General features: G+C 54.3%; 1 protein-coding gene across 1 annotated transcript; it reads right to left on the bottom strand.

Moving 5' to 3' along the window:
• Window positions 1-3,694: 3,694 nt before the first annotated feature.
• LOC118006783 (homeobox protein CDX-1) lies at window positions 3,695-19,292 on the bottom strand. The gene is made up of 3 exons (XM_034999549.1): window positions 18,848-19,292; window positions 4,446-4,591; window positions 3,695-3,895 (listed from the first exon to the last, which is right to left on the bottom strand). The coding sequence occupies exons 1-3, from the start codon at window positions 19,290-19,292 to the stop codon at window positions 3,695-3,697; spliced, it is 792 nt and encodes a 263-aa protein (XP_034855440.1).
• Between the last annotated feature and the right edge of the window lie 247 nt (window positions 19,293-19,539).

The raw sequence follows: 19,539 nt of genomic DNA, 5'->3' as shown, positions 1-19,539 counted from the left end.
GTTTGGGTAGTACTGGGCAGAATAACTACTTAGGAATCCTAACCAGTAAATCATCTATCTCCCTTCCCCCTTCCCACCTCTCTCTCTCTATTTTTCCTGGTCTCACATCAAACCAGAATGGAGATGTGTTGCTGATTTAAGGAAAGTGTTAGATGAAAATGTACTTCCTTTTATTATATAGGGAGATATTTTTAAATGCATATAAATAAACATTTTTAATTTGCTAAAACGTTCAGACTTTATCGCTGCAGAGCATGTGTTTTGCTACACCAGCGAGTGGCGACTGTGAAAAATGAGGAATCAGACTGCTAGTCCATCTGGTATGATTCAGAGAAAGTGGCTCCGGAGCAGCCCCACTGGGACGGATTGCCCTCCAAAGCTGCCCTGTCCGAGGCCAGCTCTGCATCCCATTGGCTGGGCACCCCATCCACCCGGAGCCGGGCTGGTTTTCTTGGAGCTCCGCAGTCCTCCTGCCCCCCATCATAACCCGTTACACATGCATGCACACACACGTACCCTGGGCGGCAGGAGACCTCCCTTACTCCTCATGCTGGGCTGAGTCCTTCCCTCCAGCTGAGCCGCGGCCCTCTCTGCTCTGCCCACACCGACCCCTTGGCAGTCGTTGGGATTGGCTCCTCCACAGACTGAGGCTCTCGGCATGGCATTAGGGGTCTACAGGGGAAGTTGCATGCAAAAGATAGTGCTGATGTGCATGCTTCTGATTTGCTAGAGGCCATGACCAGGCCATGGGCCTTTGAGGACCAGGCCAAGCCATATCTGACATTTGTCTGGACCCCCGGTCTCCAGCACCTGCTCAGGGCCGGCCACCTGGGGGAGGGTGGCATAAAATTGCTATACGCAAAATAGAAGCAGTTGCGGCTATTCCTGACAGGAAGGCTGGAATACCTCTTAGCGCTGGGTCGGCTGCTGGGTCTGATGGGACATGAGGGGTCCCTTTCCTGAGCCATAACACCCCAGGCTCCAGTGGAACTCTCTGAGTGATAGGGAGCTCCCTACTCACCAGGCAGCCCATGACAATGCTTGGAAGTCGTTTGAGATCAAAGTTTCCTCTTTCCTGGAGCTCAGACACCAAATGACAGGCGATCACCAACCCACCTTGTGGGCCCCACCCAGCCCCCTGACCTCCCATGTCGGCAGCAGCTGCAGCTGACCCAGCCTGCCAGGCCTGGCCACTGACCTCCTGCTAGACAGAGGTTGGCCTGTGGCTGGGGACAGGCTTGTCCTGCCTCAGACCTCCCAGGCTGCCATCTGCCCTCAGCACTGGGGGGCGGGGGTGGGGTGGGGAATAAGGGTAGTTAGAACATTAGGCAGACCTGTAGGGATGCAACAGCCCTGTGAGCAGGTGGCCAAAACACAGCACCTACCCTGTGCTAAACACAATTCTGAGATAGGTTCAAGGATTTTATTTCCATTTGACAAATGAGGAGGCCGAGGCTCAAAGAAGCTAAGTGACTTGCCTGAAGTCTCAGAGCTGGGAGGCAGTAAACTGGAGGCCAGGCCGTCTGACACTGGAGCCTGGGGCCGAACATTGAGTCCCCCCAGCCCACAGCATCCCCATACTCCGGAGTGTGTGGTGTTCACTGGGGTGCTGGCAGGTGCTAGTAGGGGGCTCCTGGGTAGCAAAGCATGGAGAATGCTGGATTAAAGAAAATTCAAGGGGTTTCTTTGCTGTGGGACTTGTCAGAGCCTTTGATGTGTTAATGTACCACTGGGACTCCCCCAGAAGGGTTGAGTCTGCAGGAATTCCCAAACTTACTGGACCTGAGTCACATTTCTTTTTGGTAAATGAACTCCTCAGTTTTACAGATGGGGAAATGAGGCCCAGAGAGGAGAAGCAGTTAAGCCGGGGTCACACAGCAAGTATTTGTGAAGATCAGAAAACCATATCCACTCTGCCAACCACCCTCCCACCAACCCTCTTCCTCTGCTCTTGGAACCATAGTCCTTTCCCTGGCACCACCTTTCTCCCATGCCGTAGATGCCCACCATCTGCGGGGAAGCTGCGGGGCCTCCCAGGCCACCAGCAGGAGGAGAGAGGGAAGTGCCTACTGCTCTTCAAGGGCTAGTGTGGGGCTGGAGCCACCTTGTGCTTTGTTGTCATGTGTCCCGGGAGCAAAGGGCAGACAGGCAGGCTACACACACTTTTTTATGGCTGGGCCACATCCCAGAACAGTAAACAGAGGGGCGGGCAGCTGGCACCAGAGCCTTCGAGAGAGCAAAGGCCCCAGGGGGCAGACTCCTGCCCACCTCTGGAAGGGAACTGAGAACAGTAGCTTTTCTCAGGAGTTTTAAAACATCATACTTCAAGTTCCTATTGTTCATATTCTTTTTTACCATTCCTCCTTTGTTGGCCTGACAGCACCTACTAGATCTTTAGGCCTCAATCCAAACATCACCTCCTCCAGGAAGCCTTCCAGACTTTCTGCCATAAGCTGGGAGCCCACTCTGGGCTCCCCGGATGCTCTGTTCCTTTGATGCCCAGAGCAGAGCTCCGACTGGGAACTTTTGTGGGCCAAGGACTGTGCATTCCCTGGGCTCGGCCATGCCTGGCACACGGGGGTGCCCAGTGAATATCAGCTGCTGAGTAAAAAATGTGAGATGAAAGTGCTTGAAAAATTCAAAAAACCGATATATTGAGTCTGATGAATCTGCTTACAAAATGGATTTACAGTTTTACGCAGTCTCATAGACTTACTCTAACAATGTCCTGTTTTGATCTTTCAAACACATTTTAAAGGTGACCTTGTTAGAGACCTACAGAGACTGGAGGGGACTATGCAATTGTTAGGGAAGGGTGTGGATGGTATATACTTCTTTAGCACTTTCCTTTAATGCTGGGTATAATGATTTTTATACTTTTTTTTTTTTGAAAAGAGAAAAAAAATTTATTCTTGAAGATGCATCCAAGAGATTCCACTCTATGTGCAACACTTGTCCAGCTGTGAGTTCTGCTTGGTCCGGAGAAAGTTCCCTGGGGACTCCCTGGGGCCTGGGCCCTAAGGGATAGCCTAGGGGTGTAGAAACTAGGCAGGTGGACCCCCCCACACCCCAGCCCCCTTTGCCTGTCCCCATCTGGAGGGCCCACTGAGAATGCTAGTGGGGGCATACGGCTCTGCAACCCAGAGGGGACGGTCATCAGAGCCTCTTGCTCTGTCCCAGTCTTGTGGGCTTTGTGCTTTGCATCCGGCCTAGAGAGGGGTCAGGGTAATTTGTGACGGGGACAGCTGGAGGTGAGGCTGCAGGAAGAGGCAGGTGGGAGCTGACCTCATCCCTTCCCCTCGGGTCATGGGCTGCAAGCATTCCGTCTTCACTCGGCTCTAGCTCCTTTCTCCTGAGTCAGTCCAATCCCTCCAGTGGCCTCCCACCCTTGAACCCATCCATGGAGGGGGAGGTGGGGCCTGGGAACTTATCACAGCCCCTCACCTAGCCCTCTAGGGATCGAGACCGCCCCCCTGAGGCCTAGAACACAGGAGCTGGAAAGGTCCTTATCCCACAGGCTCCAGGCATAGGTAGATGGGTCAAGGGGATGCAGGGCTGGGTGGGCAACTTGTCCAAGGTTACCCAAGGTCAGTGGCAGGGCTGGGACTCAGACCAGGCCTCCTAGGCCTTAACGGGAGCCACATGCCCAGCACCTGAGTCCCCAGGCACCCAGCCCACAAGGCTGGGCAGGGGGCTACGGCAGATACTCCTCCTTAACCGGCATTGGGGAGGAGGCTCCCAAGAGGCTGGCAGAGCTGGGACACAGGCCCCCCAGGGGCGGCCCAGCTGCGGTGGGGGTGACTTCGTGGGCTGCTGGTGGGGGTGGTGGGGGCTGCTGCTTCTTCTTGTTCACTTTGCGCTCCTTGGCCCGCCGGTTCTGGAACCAGATCTTCACCTGTGGTACGGGAGAGCAGAGATGGGCTAGCTGGTGGGGAGACCGAATGGCAGAGCACGAGGAAGACAGGAAGGACAGCTGGGCTCTTATTTCCCCATGGGGGGTTTGTGGCCTCCCTCCTGCACCACCACCCAGACTATTCATGGCCGCTGAACACATCCTCCCCCTCTAGGACCTGCTCCCCAACCCTAAAGACAGTATCTCTGTAACCTTCTCGGTCCCCATTTTGTAAGACCCCCTCCTCCAGGAAGACTTCCCTGTGCTCCCTGTAACTGCTCCCTCCTTAGGATTTAAACAGCAATCATCCTAGCTGCTATAGCCTATAGCGAATCAGATCCCCCTTCCGCCCTCTTGGGCATCAGGGATACTGGGTTTTGTTGCAGGTGGGAGGATTTGGCAGCAGCTCAGTTTCTGCTGAGTGCTGTGTGACCATGGTCAGGAAACCCAACCTCTCTGTTCTCCTCCCCGACCGAGTCTATAATCTGCCTGACACCCTGGAGGCCAGATTGCCAGTACTGCTCCTGCGGGGAAGGTGGGGGGACCCACACACCTGCCGCTCGGTGAGCCCCAGATTGGCAGCGAGCTCTGACTTCCGCCGGATGGTGATGTAACGGCTATAGTGGAACTCCTTTTCCAGCTCCAGGCGCTGGTGGTCGGTGTAGACCACGCGGTACTTGTCCTTGGTCCGGGTCTTCCCTGAGAAGCAGAGGGCCCAGGAGGGGAAGTGAGTGGGGCGGGGGGGGGGGGGGGGGGACCTGCAAAAGCTGAAGCAGGGCCCCAGGGAGGAAGCAATCCAGGGCCCCCTGAAAGGAGGACCCTGAGGTTGGGAGGGACGCACACTCAGTCCTGGGGGAGAACCATCATTCCCCTGGGGTCAGACTTGGAGACCCCCAACCTGAGAGGCAAGCACTGCTCTCATGCCCATTTGGGGAGACACGAGACTCAGAGAGGAGAAGCAATTTGCTCAGGGCTCCACAGCAAGCTGCTGGCGGAGTTGGGGTTTCAGCCCAGCTCCCCTGACCCAGAGCCCTCCTCTGATCCGCCAACTCCACCAATTTTCACCCAGCAGTTTCCAGATGTGGCTGTGCAACAGACACTTGGGGAGCGCGTGAAAAACACAGTTTCCAGGGCATCCCTGACCCTATGAACCGGAAAGCCTCAGGGCTAGACTCGGCATCTTATTTTATTTTTTTTAGATTTTATTTATTTATTTTTTAAGTAATCTCTACGCCCAACATGGGGCTAGAACTCATGATCCTGAGATCAAGAGTCGCATGCTCCACTGACTGAGCCAGCCAGGCCCCCTTAAAATCTGCATTTTTAACAAGCTCTCCAGGTGGTTCTGATTCAGGATCCTGAGACCACAGGTGGTCACACCAGAGACAGAGAGGGACACCTCGCAGCCCAGGGCAGACTAAGACCAGTGACAAGTCAGCGGCTCCTCTCTCCAGCGCAGGAGAGTGGGGATGAGCCACCACAGGCAGAGGCGGAAGCTTGCTGCTCCGTCCTGGGGTGGGTTCTCTTCACTTCCTGTCAAATGCCTGGCGGCTGCTGGCCCAACAAAAAGCACTGCTCGCGGCCCTGAGGCCCCGAGGACCTGTCAGGTACCTCTGAAGACCCTAGCCCTGGACACCAAGCCCTAAGCTGGGGTTGCAGCAGTCTGCCCAGAGCCATCCACACCACCCCCTCTTCCCTGGGCACAGAGCAGTGATGCAGGCTCAGGCGACAAATATTTACTGAGCTGCCATGGGCCAAACACTGGGGTACACCAACGAGCAAAACTTAAAAAAGTCCCTACTCTCAATGAAATCAGGTTCTAGTGGAACCTAATCAAAATAATCAGAGATCAAAATAATTTGATATGTTAATGCTAAGTACTTGATAAGTATTCTTAAGAAGAAGAAGACAGGAAGAGAGGACTGGGAATTTGGGGAGGAGAGAGTATGCGATTTTAAATAGAGTAGTCCATGAAGGTCTTACCAAGAAGGGGAATTTAAGCAAAGATCTAAAGGAGGTGAGGGAAAGGGTCATGCAGATATCTGGGGAAGAGGGCTCAGGATGCAGGGAACAGCAAGTGCAAAGGTCCTGTGGTGGGAGCATGCCTGACATCTGATGTGTGGGGAACAGTGAGGAAGCTGGTGTAGCCAGAGTGCAGTGAGCAAGGACAGAGGTGCAGGTTGTCCAGGGCCTTACCAGCCACAGAAAGGACTCTGGGTTTTACTCTGTCTGTGATGGGAGCCATGGCAGGCTTCTGAGCCCAGGAGACACGAGGACTGATACTGGTTTTAATCTGCTTCTGGCTGCTGCCTGGAGGACAGACTGGCAAGAAAGGGGAAGCACAGATAGGCTTGCAATAACCCAGGAGAGAGAAGGCTGTGGCTTGGCTTCTCTACGGGGCTCGGCCTGGGGCCGGGAGCGGGATTTGAGGACTGACTGGGGTTAAAGTCAGGACTCTCTTTGGGACTGGGATCAGAGGTCTGTCTGGAGAGAATATTAAGAGTCGTGCTTGGCCTGGGCTGGTGCGGGGGCCTGACTAAACACCAGTTTCCTTCGCAAGAAGCTGAATACTCGGCTATAAATAGGAGGCACACGCAAGCACTTTCAGATCTACCCATGTCCACCAGGCCATGGCGAGTCTCGGAATAACCGTGGACCCTGTTCCACCTCACCCAGTTGCCCCCACACAGACTGGCCTTTACCTCCCAGGGTCACGGCTGTGGCTTTGCCTGTCCCTTGACACCCCTGTGCTAACCACCCACCCCTCTTCCAGCTCCCGCCCCACTACCAAGCCCACGCAGCTTGGCAGGACAGCCACTGGGCTCCCCAAGAGCCAAATGGTTTTGCAGAAAATGGGAGACAACAGATGTTTCTGGGCTTTTTTCCTTGGGTTTCCTGCCAGAGCAGCAGAACTGCACTGGACGCTTCCATAGCCACTGACCTCAGCCCACCACCCGATGGAGCACGGGACAGCCTCGGCCCTCGGCCAGGCCTGGCCCAGGAAAGGGACAAGGGAGTGGCTGCTGAGGCCTTGGCTCCAGATGGGCCCTTCCTTGGCCTAGAAAATTCAACGCCGACTCAAAAACAGTTCTGCCTAATGCGCCACTCCCGGAGCCCAGGAGAGCTCTGAATCTTCACTGGGCTAAAGCTGGAAGGGTTCAATTTAGTCTCCTCCCATTTTATAGATGAAGAGACTGAGGTTCGGGCAGGTAATACAGATGCTGGAGGTCCAAGTAAGAGAGGCCTTGTAAAACCTTCCAGTCCGACCTCCCCCACACAGTCAGGGTCACTGAAGCCCTGGGCAAGCGTGGACTTGCCCAAAGCCGTGTCACCTGATGGAGAGTTCCCACTCCCTACTCTTGGCACAACTCCTCACCCCATCAGGCTTGGGGTCCAGAGAGCCCCCCAAGAAGCCTCCTAAACCTTGGCAACAGAAGCTCAAACAGTAGACCACCTGTCTACTTGTACTTCTGGGAAGGGCGGGGCCGGATCATGGTAAGGGCAGTCCCCAGAGCTCTGGGCTGGGGCTAGATGGTCCACAGGCTGGGTGGGCCCTTGAAAATGCCCAGAATACTCACAGCCCGAAGTGGCGGGATAAGTCTCCTTTCCCACCCAAACAGCCTGAGACATTACAAGCAGCGCTTATGAAGCTTATTATGCCTTTTCCTCAGGCACCCAGCACTCACTCCCATCTTTTCTGATGAGCAAGTAGGGAGCCAGCACACCCATTTCCATAGATGGGGGAAATGGGGGCTCAGGAAGGTGCCCATCCTTGTTAAGGGCCATCCCGCCTGGTAGTGTTATCAACCCTGGGCTCAGGTGATCCAAACTGTAGCCTGACTCCTCCCAGATTTGAGGAGCACGGAATTAGACAGGGGACAGGGCTCTAGCTGCATAATTATTTTTCTCTGTTCTAGTGAAGCTGCCAGGGAAGACCCAGCCCACAGGGCCTGTCACCTTCTCTCTGGGCCCAGGAGATGGGCTGGGGGGCTCAGGAACCACTGGCCACTGGTGGAGCTCTCAAATCGCACCATTTTATTGCTACGAAAAAGCTCTGCCAAAGAACAAAACATTTGGTATCACACTGTGGTCCAGAAACCAAGAAATCCCATATGCTGTCCAGGGAGAAATAACTGCAACATCCTCCTCGGAGCCCAACTTGGTAACATCTAGCCTCATTTAATATACATGTACCCTCTGACCCATTAATCCCACTTCCCGGAATTGATCTCACAGAAAAATGCCCAAAGCCATAGCTGTTTGAAAAGACACAAGACTAGAAGCAACGTACGTCCACAAGTAGGGTACTTGTTAGGGGCGCCTGGGTGGCTCAGTCGGTTAAGCGTCTGCCTTCGGCTCAGGTCATGATCCCAGGGTTCTGGATCGAGCCCCGCATCAGGCTCCCTGCTCCGTGGGGAGTCTGCTTCTCCCTCTCCTTCTGCCCCTCCCCCAGTTCGGGCTCTCTCTCACTTGCTCTCTCTCTCTCTCAAAAAAATTAAATAAAATCTTAAAAAAAAAAGTAGGATACTTGTTAAATAAGAGATGGTACATCCATGGAGAGCAACATTATGCAGTCATTAAAAAGGAATTATAAAGCTCCCCATGTACTAATATGCAGCAATTTCTAAGATATATTGAGTTACAAAAAAAAAGCAAGACATAGAATGTTGTGAATTGTATGTTACTGTTTTTGTATAACAGTGGGACACACACACACACTCATACATGTGTGTGTACGTAGAGTTCTTTCTGAAAGAAAATACAAATTACTAACAAACCTCTGGAGAAGGAACTGGAAGCCGTGGGGCCACAGCTAAGTGAGAGTCTTTGGGATAACCCTCCCTCCCTCCCTCCCTCCCTTCCTTCCCTTTCTCTTTCTCTCTCTCTCTCTTTTTTTACCATATGCAATGTGAATTTGTATTTTTCATTATTTTTTAAAAAGATTTTATTTATTTATTTGACACAGAGAGAGAGAGAGAGCACAAGCCGGGGTAGCTTCAGGCAGAGGCAGAGGGAGAAGCAGGCTCTCTGCTGAGCAAGGAGCCCGATGCAGGGCTAGATCCCAGGACCCTGGGATCATGACCCTAGGCAAAGGCAGACGCTTAACTGACTGAGCCACCCAGGCACCCCTGATTATTATTATTTTAAGACAGAGAGAGAATAGGCTCCAAGCTCAGCACGGAACCCGGAGTGGGGCTCGATCTTACGACCCTGAGATCATGACCTGAGCCGAAATCAAGAGTTGAATGTTTAACTGACTGAGCCACCCAGGTGCCCCTGAATTTGTATTTTTAATGACAGTCAGGAGCCCTGGGCTCTACTCTCAGCTCTGAGCCAGAACTGTCAACTGCCCCAAGCCACCCTCCCTTCCCCCTCCTGTGAGTACCTGTGCCACCAAGGGAGCCTAGGAGGGAGGGGACAAGGAGGTGCATGAGAGCAGCAGGCAGGGAGAGGGCCCCAGGATGAATGATTTACAGGCCCCTGGGATGCTGGGGCTGAGAGGGAAGTCCAGGCTCCTGCAACAGGTGTCTGATGGGGGCCGGCCGCTCCCAGCCACCTAATGAATAACCCTCTGGGCCAGATGCCAGTGCAAGGCGGTAGGGGGGTGGGAGGGGAGCCCCCTCCGGCTCTTCAGTGGTGAGCACAGCAGGGAAGACCCTTGGATAACTCACCCAAAGGACAGGCTTTCTCTTTGCTCTGGCTTTGGGATGCAAGTAATGGCCCATCCATATGCAGTAGGCTGCTGTGAAGATAGCCCATTCCCCATCTCCTAAAGCATGCACAGTGGAGGTCCTGGGAAGCTTTTCAAAAGCACAGATTCTAGACCAGAATTCAGATTCAGTGGGGCTAAAATGAGACTCGGGGATTTGCTACTTGAATAGCTATCAGCGGACTCTGACATGTGGTTGTTTGGGCAAACAGACCTCTGGGATTGGGCAGGACAGCTTCTCACTGGCTGGGTGATCTAGGACTGGTCACCTCATCTTTCTGAGCTTCATTCTCTGTATCTATAAAATGGGGATCACTATTATTCTAATAACGGCCAACCTGTCCATGTGGCATCTCTTGTATACATCTCTCAACAACCTATGTATACATCTTGTATACATCTCTCAACAACCTATGAAGCTGTGCAACTGTTATCCCCATTTTCAGATGAGCAGAGTGAGGCTTAGAGAGGTCCACACATCTGGCAGGTGGGATTTCAACTCAGGTCTGTCCAGCCTCAGAAACAGCACTAGAACCTATCACACAATGTGAGGTCTCCCGTAATTACTCCCAACCACCAGGTGCACAGGGGATCGCTTTAGAAAAATGGAAGACACCTAGCACAGCCCCTGGCACTTAGTAGGTGCACACGGATGGGTAGGTCTTACTCATCTCCAACATGGCGGGGCAGCCATGGGGCAGAAAGGCTGGGAAATGGATCTGGGCGATGGGTGATGTGTTGGATGAGACTGTTTATTTATAGGGTCCCTTCCAACTTGGAAACACGAAGCTCCCAATGTTTGTTGATTCTCTGGTTGTGTTTGTTATTTTTGCCGAAAGAATTCTAATTCTGATTTCCCTGTCTGAGAGCCTAGATACCAGGCCTGCCCAGCTGGAGGATAAGGGGCGGGAACTACGGCAGTGGCCTGCGGTGGGGCCGCCCCATCCAGCCTGGGCCAGGCGAGGACAGGGTTCAGCCTCTGCCCCCCAGGGTGGGGTAGGCGCTCCAAGAAAATTGCGTGGCCTCTGCGGCAGCACTTCCTCTGCCCTCTTCCTGCTGGGTCTGTGGCCCTGGGGGGGTGACCGTGCCAGCTCTGGGCCCCCAGGCCTGGAACACCCATCCCGCCTCAACCCTCCATGCCCCCTCTCTGTGTGGTCTGGCCCCATCCTGACTGTGCATTACGATCACCCCCAACACACAAACATACGCGCAGTATGCACACAGGCACGCGTGTAAGCTTGTTAAAAATACCCCACCCCCGATCCACCGCATCCTGCTCTGCTGCCTTCTTTAACAGCCCTTGGGGTTTCTGAGCTGCTAGCTGAAGTCACTAGGTCTTGGTCCCAGTTCTGTGCCATCTGTGTGGTCTTGAAGAAGTCCCTTCTCCTCTCTGGGCCTCAGTTTCTCCTGTGCATCAGAAGAGGGGCAGCCCTGTGGGCCTGGAGATTCTGAAGTTCTGTGCAGCTCTGAGCCCTCCTCTCAGGCCTTGGACCCAGGTCTGACCAATCCTTAGCTGAAGGACTTGACAAGCGACTAACTTCTTGGGCTTCAGACGTAAAAGCAGTTTGTAAAGGGCAAAGAGCTAAGGAGATGTCAGGGAGAGCTGAGCTATTTGCAGAAGCAGATGTTAGAGGAGTCCCTTGGGAGAGGGAGGAATGCCGCCTGATAGGGAGCCGCAGGGCAAGGAACACCCTGGCCTGGGAGTGGGGAGATCTGGCCCGGCAACCAGCTGGACTGGCCATGTTCAGTTTGGGCTGGATTCCCCATCCCACCGGCAGGGGGTGGGACCTCTGCTTTGTGGGGCCGCCCTGACCTGGCCAGTTAGATGCTGAATGGAGGTCCCTTCCTGGACCAGGAGGCTGTCTACTGGGCCCTGACTGGGTCCTTGTTCCCGCTGAGTTGCCAGTCCCAGGCGGATCCATCACGGCTCCTCATTCAAGCCCTGGAGCAGGGGTGAGGCTAGCGTGGAGCTGGAGGTCTTGCAGCCTTAGGCAAGCTTCTCCTTCCCACTGCGCCCTTTCCTCCGGGGCCACCTGGGCCTTGTCCCCTGCCCCGTCTTCTCCATTTGGGCCCACGGTCTGGCTTGGCTGTGGGAGGCAGCAAAGAGAACAGAAACTGAAGGGGCAGGTAGACCTGTCTGTCCTACCCCAGCTTGGCCACAGGCCAGTGGTGTGAACCCAGGCAAGTCACCGCACCTCTTTGGGTCCCAGTGCATTCACCTCTCAACTGAGGACATGAACTCCTCCTCGATACACTGTAGTTGTAGAGATGAGGTGTGGGAACCTACTGGACAAGGCAATTATTAATAAGAGCTAGTCAATGATGAAGATGAAGATGACCAGAGAGACAGAAGAGGCCAGAGAGGCTCCTCGGTGCAGAATAAGGAGCCCATTGAGAACAGATTACCATTCTAGGAACTCTAGTCCTGCGTCCTCCCATATGACAACTACTAGTCACATGTGGTTACTTAAATTTAAATTAACTGAATAGAATTGAGAATTCAGCTCTTGAGTCATGCCAGCCATCTTTCAAGTGCTCGAGAGACACATGCTGCATACCGGACAGAACAGATATAGAGCATTTCCACCATCACAGAAAGTTCTACTGGACAACCCTGCTAGACCAAACTCCTGCCCTGGGCCAGATGCCCACAGCTGCATAGCATCCTAACCAGACTGCTTGTACTCTGCAAAGCAGCCTGGTCTCGCATCTACCACCCACTTGTATTTTTCCATAGGGGCACAAAAATAAATAAATAAATAAATAAATAAAATAAGGAGCACCCTTGGCCCAGAACAGCCCTTCTAAGACTAGCAAACAGCAACTGTGTCCCTTCAAGTCTCTCCCCGGCCTGAACAGCTTGAGGCCTCTCTGAGCTGTTTCCTAGGGCGCATTCCAGCCTTGCCCTACCCGGTCATCGTCCTCCCGTCTGGAAGTCAAGTTTCCTCGGCCCAGGTCCCGAGGTCTCACATTCTGGGTGGGGTGCAGGGAGGGGCTTTGGACTCTAGCCCTCTCCTAGCTCACTGGGTGACCTTTGCAAATCTCCTCCCCTCAGTGCCTTGCTCCTGGTCTGCTTCGTGATGCCATCTAGCTCACCCAGTCCCACAATGGTGCCTGACACACAGTGAGTACCTGATGAATCCTTGTGGAACACATAACACAAACCTACTGCTTCCTGGCGGGGCCTTCATCTCAGTAAATGGCTACCACCCTCCGGATACTCAGGCCAAAAGCCTAGGTGGCACTTCTGGCTCCCACAGCCAATTCATCAGCTGGTCAGCTCAACCTCCAAAGGGCATCCTCCCAGAGCCTTAGTCAAAGCCACTAATCTAATGCAGAGGTGTGCAGTTCTGGGGTCGGAAATACCTGTGTTTGAGAAAATGCTGAGCATGTGCTGAGTACTCAGTAGATCAGGTTCATACCCTTATCACTGTGGTCGGTGCTCAGGACTTGTTAAATAGTTCATTCCCCTCTTTCATGGGGGGGGGGGCGCACAGTAAAAACAAACTAAGAAAATAATTACAAACCAGGATTAGTATGAAGGAAAGTAAGCCTAGAGCTAAGAACTAGATTAAGTGGCAGGGGCGGGGTTGGGGGGGCCTACTCTAATTAGCTTGGAGGAGGTCTCCTGGAGGAGGCAACATCTAAGTTGAAACCTGAAGGCTGAGGAGGTTTCTGTGTCACCAACGAGAGGGATGTTCCAGGAAGAGAGAACGGCATGTGCAAAGGCCCTACGGCCGAGAGCAGCAGAGGACCCTGTCTGCCTTATCCTGCCCAGAATCCTCAGCCTGCCTGAATGAATGAATAAGAGAGGCATGTGGTCAGCCTGGAGAGACCAGCAGAGCTCTGAGCCCCGGGGTGAGGGGTTTGAATTGGATTTTAAGAGCAATGGGAAGTCACCGGAAGGTGTTGAGCTTGGAGCGTCAATCCTGGCTTTCACTAGCATCTGCTCACTCTCTGTGTTGATGCAGAGGAACCTATGCACCCCTACAAGCTTGGGGGTTAGCGTGGTGTGGGGAGGGTTCAACAGGTTAACTCATGTTGACTCCAGATGCAAACGTTGTTTCCAAACCCCAGGAGCTCCAGGACAGAAACTAGAGGGCCAGCCCATTAAGATAACTTCCTACTGACAAGCCAGACCCTGCTGCTAACAAAGCTGTTTTGGACCTTCATAATGATTCCCTAAGCTCTCAGCCGCAATATCTGCCAAAGCGGGGGGAAAAAAAACACCCAACCAAAAAAAGCCTTCTGCCACCTTCTAACTGGGTCATTCCCCTTCCCAGCTACATCTGAGAGACGAGGTGTCAAACGCAGCTTCTGCCTAGAGAACCAGTTTTAAACAGCCTGGCCCCTGCTGTGCCCCCTTCCCCCATCAGCTTCTCCTGGCTCTTCCCTCCCCCCCGACAACCTACCGGCCTCCTTTCCCCACCTGGGCTGGGACGCACATGGGGAGGGGTCTGGGGCTGCTGCGTGTGTTGCTTTATTTGACAGATGCTCCTTAGGCTGTAGAGTCTCGGTTTGATCCCCATGCTGTCGCATCCTAGCTGTGTGAGCTTGGGCAGGCACCTTACCCTCTCTGAGCCTCATTGACGTTATTTGTAAAATGAGGCTAATAATAGATCCTCACACCTCTTAGCGTTGTTTTGAAGCTTGAGTGAGAAAAGCCATGTGACGTTCTTGGCACATCGCCTGGCATGCGGTAAGGACTCAACCAATACCACAGTTACCAGCTTTATCATGAGCTCCTACTTGGCGCAAGTCCTGGTGAGAAGGATGGGGCTGACCACAACGAGTCCTTGAGGTAGATGGAAGCGATAAACAAGATAGTGGTGAGTGTTGTTAAAACCAGGGCCTAATATATAGTGCTTGGAGGAGAGGGAACCAAGGAGGGCTTTCTAGAGGAGGTCGCCTTGGGAAAGGGACAGCATTTGAGTTGGTGAAGATGTAGCAGGACAGGAAGGGTAATTTCGGTTGAGGGACCCAGACTGGAGAAGCAGGGAATGTGAGACATGTGTTTCCGTGCACCTGCTAAGGACTGGCAGAGACGGTCATAGGCACTGATGCACTTCGTACCTACTGTGTACCAAGCACAGGGGCTGGGCTTGATGGGCACTGTCGCTTCAAGGTGCAATCCTATTATTATCCTTAACGTTATACTGGAAGGAACTGAGGCTCAGAGAAATGATCCAAGTTAACTTGCCCGAGGCTGTGCAGCTTCTAACAGAAATGCAGTCCCAGGCCTGAGGCTCCCAAGCCCAGCCCTTAGCCATCCCCAGGAAGCACTGTTTTATCTGGACAAACTAGGGAGAGAGTGGCTTCAGTAGTGGTTGGAGCCAGTTCTCAAGATGGCTCTGAATGCCACAGACATGGGGCTGGATTTGACAGCAATGAAATGGCATGTAACACAATGCGAATTCCATAGCAGTGGGGAGCCATGGAATGCTCTTGAGCAGGAGATGCGCCTTGAAAAGGGAAATCTGGTAATGGTTGTGATGACAGCTGGGGCATCAGAGAGAGGCTGAAGGTGAGAGGCCAGGCTGGGGGCTGTGGCAATGGGCCAAGGGATACGGTCTGGAATGAGGGGGGAGGGGGCTCATCCTTCCCTGGGCCTCAGTTTCTCCATCTGAAAGCTGAAGGGGCTGGACCAAGACCTGAACCCTGCTGCAACAGACTCATCATCTCAGCAAACATCTCCCTTGTTGTATGGGACCTCAGCCTCCCCACAGGCCACTGACCTGCGAAGTACTGTTTATTCATGATGAACGGATGCTGAGCTTTTGACAGGATGACGTCTGACCCTCTTAATGAAAATGCTGCTATTTGTAGATGCAAATAGGGAAGATCACAAAATAGAACCCCCTGTAGTCCTTTCCTATCCTGGCCTCAGCCAAGTGATAGTAACCACTCAGAACTGTTAATATTTTGATGATGGAAAGGATCCCAACAGTCTCTCTCATCTTTCCGGTTCTCACTGTCCCTCCTTAGGATAAAACCCGGGTCGGAGGGGCGCCTGGGTGGCTCAGTCGGTTAAGCGTCTGCCTTCGGCTCAGGTCATGATCCCAGGGTCCTGGGATCAAGTCCTGCATCTGGCACCCTGCTCCATGGGGAGCCTGCTTCTCCCTCACCCTTTGCCTGCCACTCCCCCTGCTTGTGCTCTCTGTCAAATAAATAAATAAATAAATAAATAAATAAATAAATAAATAAATAAAATCTTAAAAAACAAAAAAACAGTCCCAGTCCCAGCCTCAGGTACACCAACTCCTCAGCTGAGGATGGAGTACCGTCCCAGGAGGGAGACAGGAGCAACCAGGCTTCCACCCCTGGCATGAGCTTGCTCAGCTCAACGGCCATGGGTCCCATCCCTAGGGCTGGGGCCGCAGAAACCTGTCAAAGCCAAGATCTCATCTCTTCCCTCTTCTCTTGGTTGTCTTACTGTTGCTCACACTTGTCCTGTTCATTCATTCAACAAAATGTATTGAGCCCCTACTAAATGTCATGCACTATGATGGTGCCTGGAAGGTAGTGATGGGTCAAATGGATGTGGCTCTGGACCTCATGGGTGTTCCTTTGGTCGGTGGGGAAATAGAGAACACACAAACACACAGATAAGTGAGTAAATTGAAATCAGGGGTGGTGGTGCTCTGAAGGAAACATGGTGAAGGTTATCGATGTGTATAGGGAGAGCCTTCCTTGGGAAATCATGGAGGACCTCTCTGAGGAGATGACCATTAAGCTAAGACCTGAAGGGTGAGAAGGAGCTAGGCCTGCAAAGAGTTAGGGCACAGGAGTTTCCAGGAAGAGGGAACGGCGGCTGGTAAGAAGACCTGGTACCACAAGACCAGGTGGCCAGCAACATTTGCTGTGGGGGAGGGGGCGCGGGTTGGGTGTTGGCATGTATTGACCTTCCTTTTGCCATCCTAGACAACAGCATAACACAGACACCATCCTACAGACCCTGGATCTTCATTGCCCAGAAGGAGAAACTGAGGCCAAAGAGGGGGCACAACCTGGCCTCTCTCTCAGGGAGGGTCTGTAACTCCATCCTGATTCTGCCAATTCTGCCCCATCTCAGGAGCACCCAGTCGGAGTCAGATGCCCCTGGGCAGACAGGCAGCAGCTTCTAGCTTCTAGAAAGCTGACGACCCTACGTCCTCAGCAGAATGGGCCAAACCTGGCTTCTGGGGCAGCCACTTTCCTTGGGAACCTGCATACTTCCCTGGGCTCTCTCATTCTACTTTGTGGGAATAAAGGGGGAAGGTGGTTTTTGCCTCTGGGCAGACTTACTGCTAGGCCCCCATCTGCCTGGGGACAACACTTTCCAAATGACTTTTGAGACCAGAGGCTGAGCCGAGTTCGCACGCAGCTCTTGTACCCAGATAGAAAAAGTGATTTGCCCGACATCACACAGCCTGAAAGCTCCCCCACGCCTCCCACCAGTCCTCTGACCCCCACTGGCACACTCTCTCCAGGTCCTTGCTCCTGAGGAACTCCTCCTCCAACTGGGACCCCCCCATCTCCAAAGTTGCCTGATAGCAGTCACAACAACTGGAATAGAGGGGCAGGAAAAGCAGGCTTCCCTTCCAGCGAACAGACACAAAACCGGGGAGTCAGTGGCCACAGACACCTTCTCTCATTTAATCTCATGCAGGGTTCTCAACCAGCGTTAACGGAGAAGTCTTTCGGGAGCTTCTAGAACCCCTCAAATTGTCTGCAGAATTAGACAACACTTTTTTTCTAGGGAGAAGATTTGTATTTTCCACCAGATTTTTCAAAAGGGTCCTTTTATAACTTAAACAAAGGTACAAGACCCTTCCCTATCATGTCACAGATGGTAAAACTGAGACCCAGAAAAGATGACTAATTTAAGAGTAGCTATCGTTGAGAGGATAAGAACACAGGCTTGATGGTCAATCTGCCAGGGTTCAAGTCCCAGCACCTCCCTCCCCATTTACTGGTCTTATGGCCTCGTGCAAGGATTTAACCTCTCTAGGCCATAGATTTTTCACATTAAAGATGGGTATGTTAATAGTACCTATGACAATGTTGTGAGAATTAACAGCAGGGCCTGGTCCATTAGTAAGTGGTCCATAAGCGTTAGCTATTCTTATTTAGCCAAGGTCACACAAATGAGAGGCTTCTGGAGGTAGATAGGAGCTTCCGTGTCCCTGGGACTCCCAAGAAGGGGCTACGATTATAGCCAGACCTCCCCAGCATCTGCCCCAGGACTGAGGAGTGTGTGTGGGGACATGGGGGTGAAGAGAGAGAGGAGGTGGGGGAAGTCCCAGGCTCCCTCCCAGCTGGGGGAAGTGGGGGAGGGGACGGACATCAAAGGGTGGGCAGGCCGACTTCCCGCCCCTAAAGCCAGGTGGCCTTTGTCAGGACAGGCCGGACACAGTCGGGACAATGGGGTATCGTGTTCACTTTCCGGCCAACAGGAGTCACTACCGAGCTAAGACCCAGTCTGTTACATGACAAAGGGGGGACCTATAAAGGAGGTCAGGCCGCCCCTCATTAAAGCTGGCCCTTTGTCCTGCCCCCTCCTCTGCCTTTGAAGAGGGTGGATCAGAGAGGCCTGCCTGGGGGCAGGAGGTTCACAGTCTCAGGAGCCAAACAGTAGCCACCTTCCCAACTGCTCCTGCCTGCCCCTCCCCCAGGGTCAAGAGTTCAGGGAGGGCCCTGGGATGGTAAGGTAGGACCCCCCACACCAGTGTAACCACAGAGGGCTCTTTTTTAGCCCAAAGGATAGGAGCCACCAGTCTCTTCACTGTACCGAGCCGGGGGCCGAGGCCTGGAAAGGAAAGTGGCCCGCCTGTGCGCACACAAGCAGTGCCTCGCCCCTTCTGGGGTCCGTTTGCAGCTTCCTCCTGGGGCTGGGATTCGGCTGGAAGCCCCGGATGACGCCCCGGGCTAGTGTTGCTAAAGAGCCCTGGGATAAGTCTGGGAGCTGCGTTCTAGCTCCGGCCCGGCCCGGCGACCACGGGCGCGTTTCTTCACGTCTCGGGGTCTCCGTTCCCGGGTCTATACGGAAAGACAGGCTGTGCTTACCAAGGCCCGGCAGTCTGGGATTCAGAAGGGGGAGGCTGAGAGAACAGCACTCCAGGACCAGAGTGGTCAGGGAGGCCCGAGCGGGGAACCCGCTGGGGGAGCCGGGGCAGGGGTCAGACAGGGGGCGGCTGGCCTCGCCCTAGCACCTGCCGGTGCCCAGGGGAACCGTCCGGAGGCGCAGGGCGAGGGAGGGTCCTTACCGCTGCCACCGCCGCCTCCAGCCGCCACGCTGCGCCGCATCCACTCGTAGGGCGTCCGCCTTTGCGCTCCGGGCGAGCACGGTGCGCCCGGGCCGCCGAGGGGCTGCGCCAGGAGGCTGGGGCCAGGCCCAGGGGGCGCGGGCACCGGGCTAAAGTCCGGAGGGGGCCCGAATGCCAGCGGGGCTGGGCTGGCGGCAGGGGCCGCGGGGCCTGGGCCATAGGCGGCGGCCCAGTCGTCCTTGGGCGCAGAGAAGGGCGCGCTCCAGGCCGCAGAGGGTGCGGGGGCAGGCTCCACGTGAGAGTAGCCAGTGAAGTCGGGGTACTGCGGGGGCCCCGGGGGCGCAGGCGGGGGACCGTAGGCTTGCGGGCCCAGGCCGAGGCTCGCGGGCCTGGCGGAGCCGGGGTAGACCGGAGAATCCTTGTCCAGCACATAGCCCACGTACATGGTGGCCGCGGGGGCCCGCGCGCATGCTGGGCCCTGGAGCCGCCGCTGCGGGCCGCCCCGACGAGCAGACTGCTCACCTGAACTCGCGGGCCCGGCCGCCGCGCCCGCCCCACCCAGGCCTTTTATAGCTCCGGGCGCCCGCGGCCCCAGCCCGGGCGGGTTTGCATTTCAAAGCGGGGGGGAGCCTCAGGGCCGCGAATCAAAGGGGGAAACCCGTCGGGGGCGGGGGGTTCAAAAGGAGACAAAT

The sequence above is a fragment of the Mirounga leonina genome, unplaced genomic scaffold (genome assembly GCF_011800145.1).
Source record: "Mirounga leonina isolate KUSES-001 unplaced genomic scaffold, KU_Mleo_1.0 Mir_99, whole genome shotgun sequence".
NCBI classification, from domain to species: domain Eukaryota; kingdom Metazoa; phylum Chordata; class Mammalia; order Carnivora; family Phocidae; genus Mirounga; species Mirounga leonina.
The sequence above is the reverse complement of the archived record's forward strand: the minus strand, read 5'-3'. Positions and strand labels throughout refer to the sequence as shown.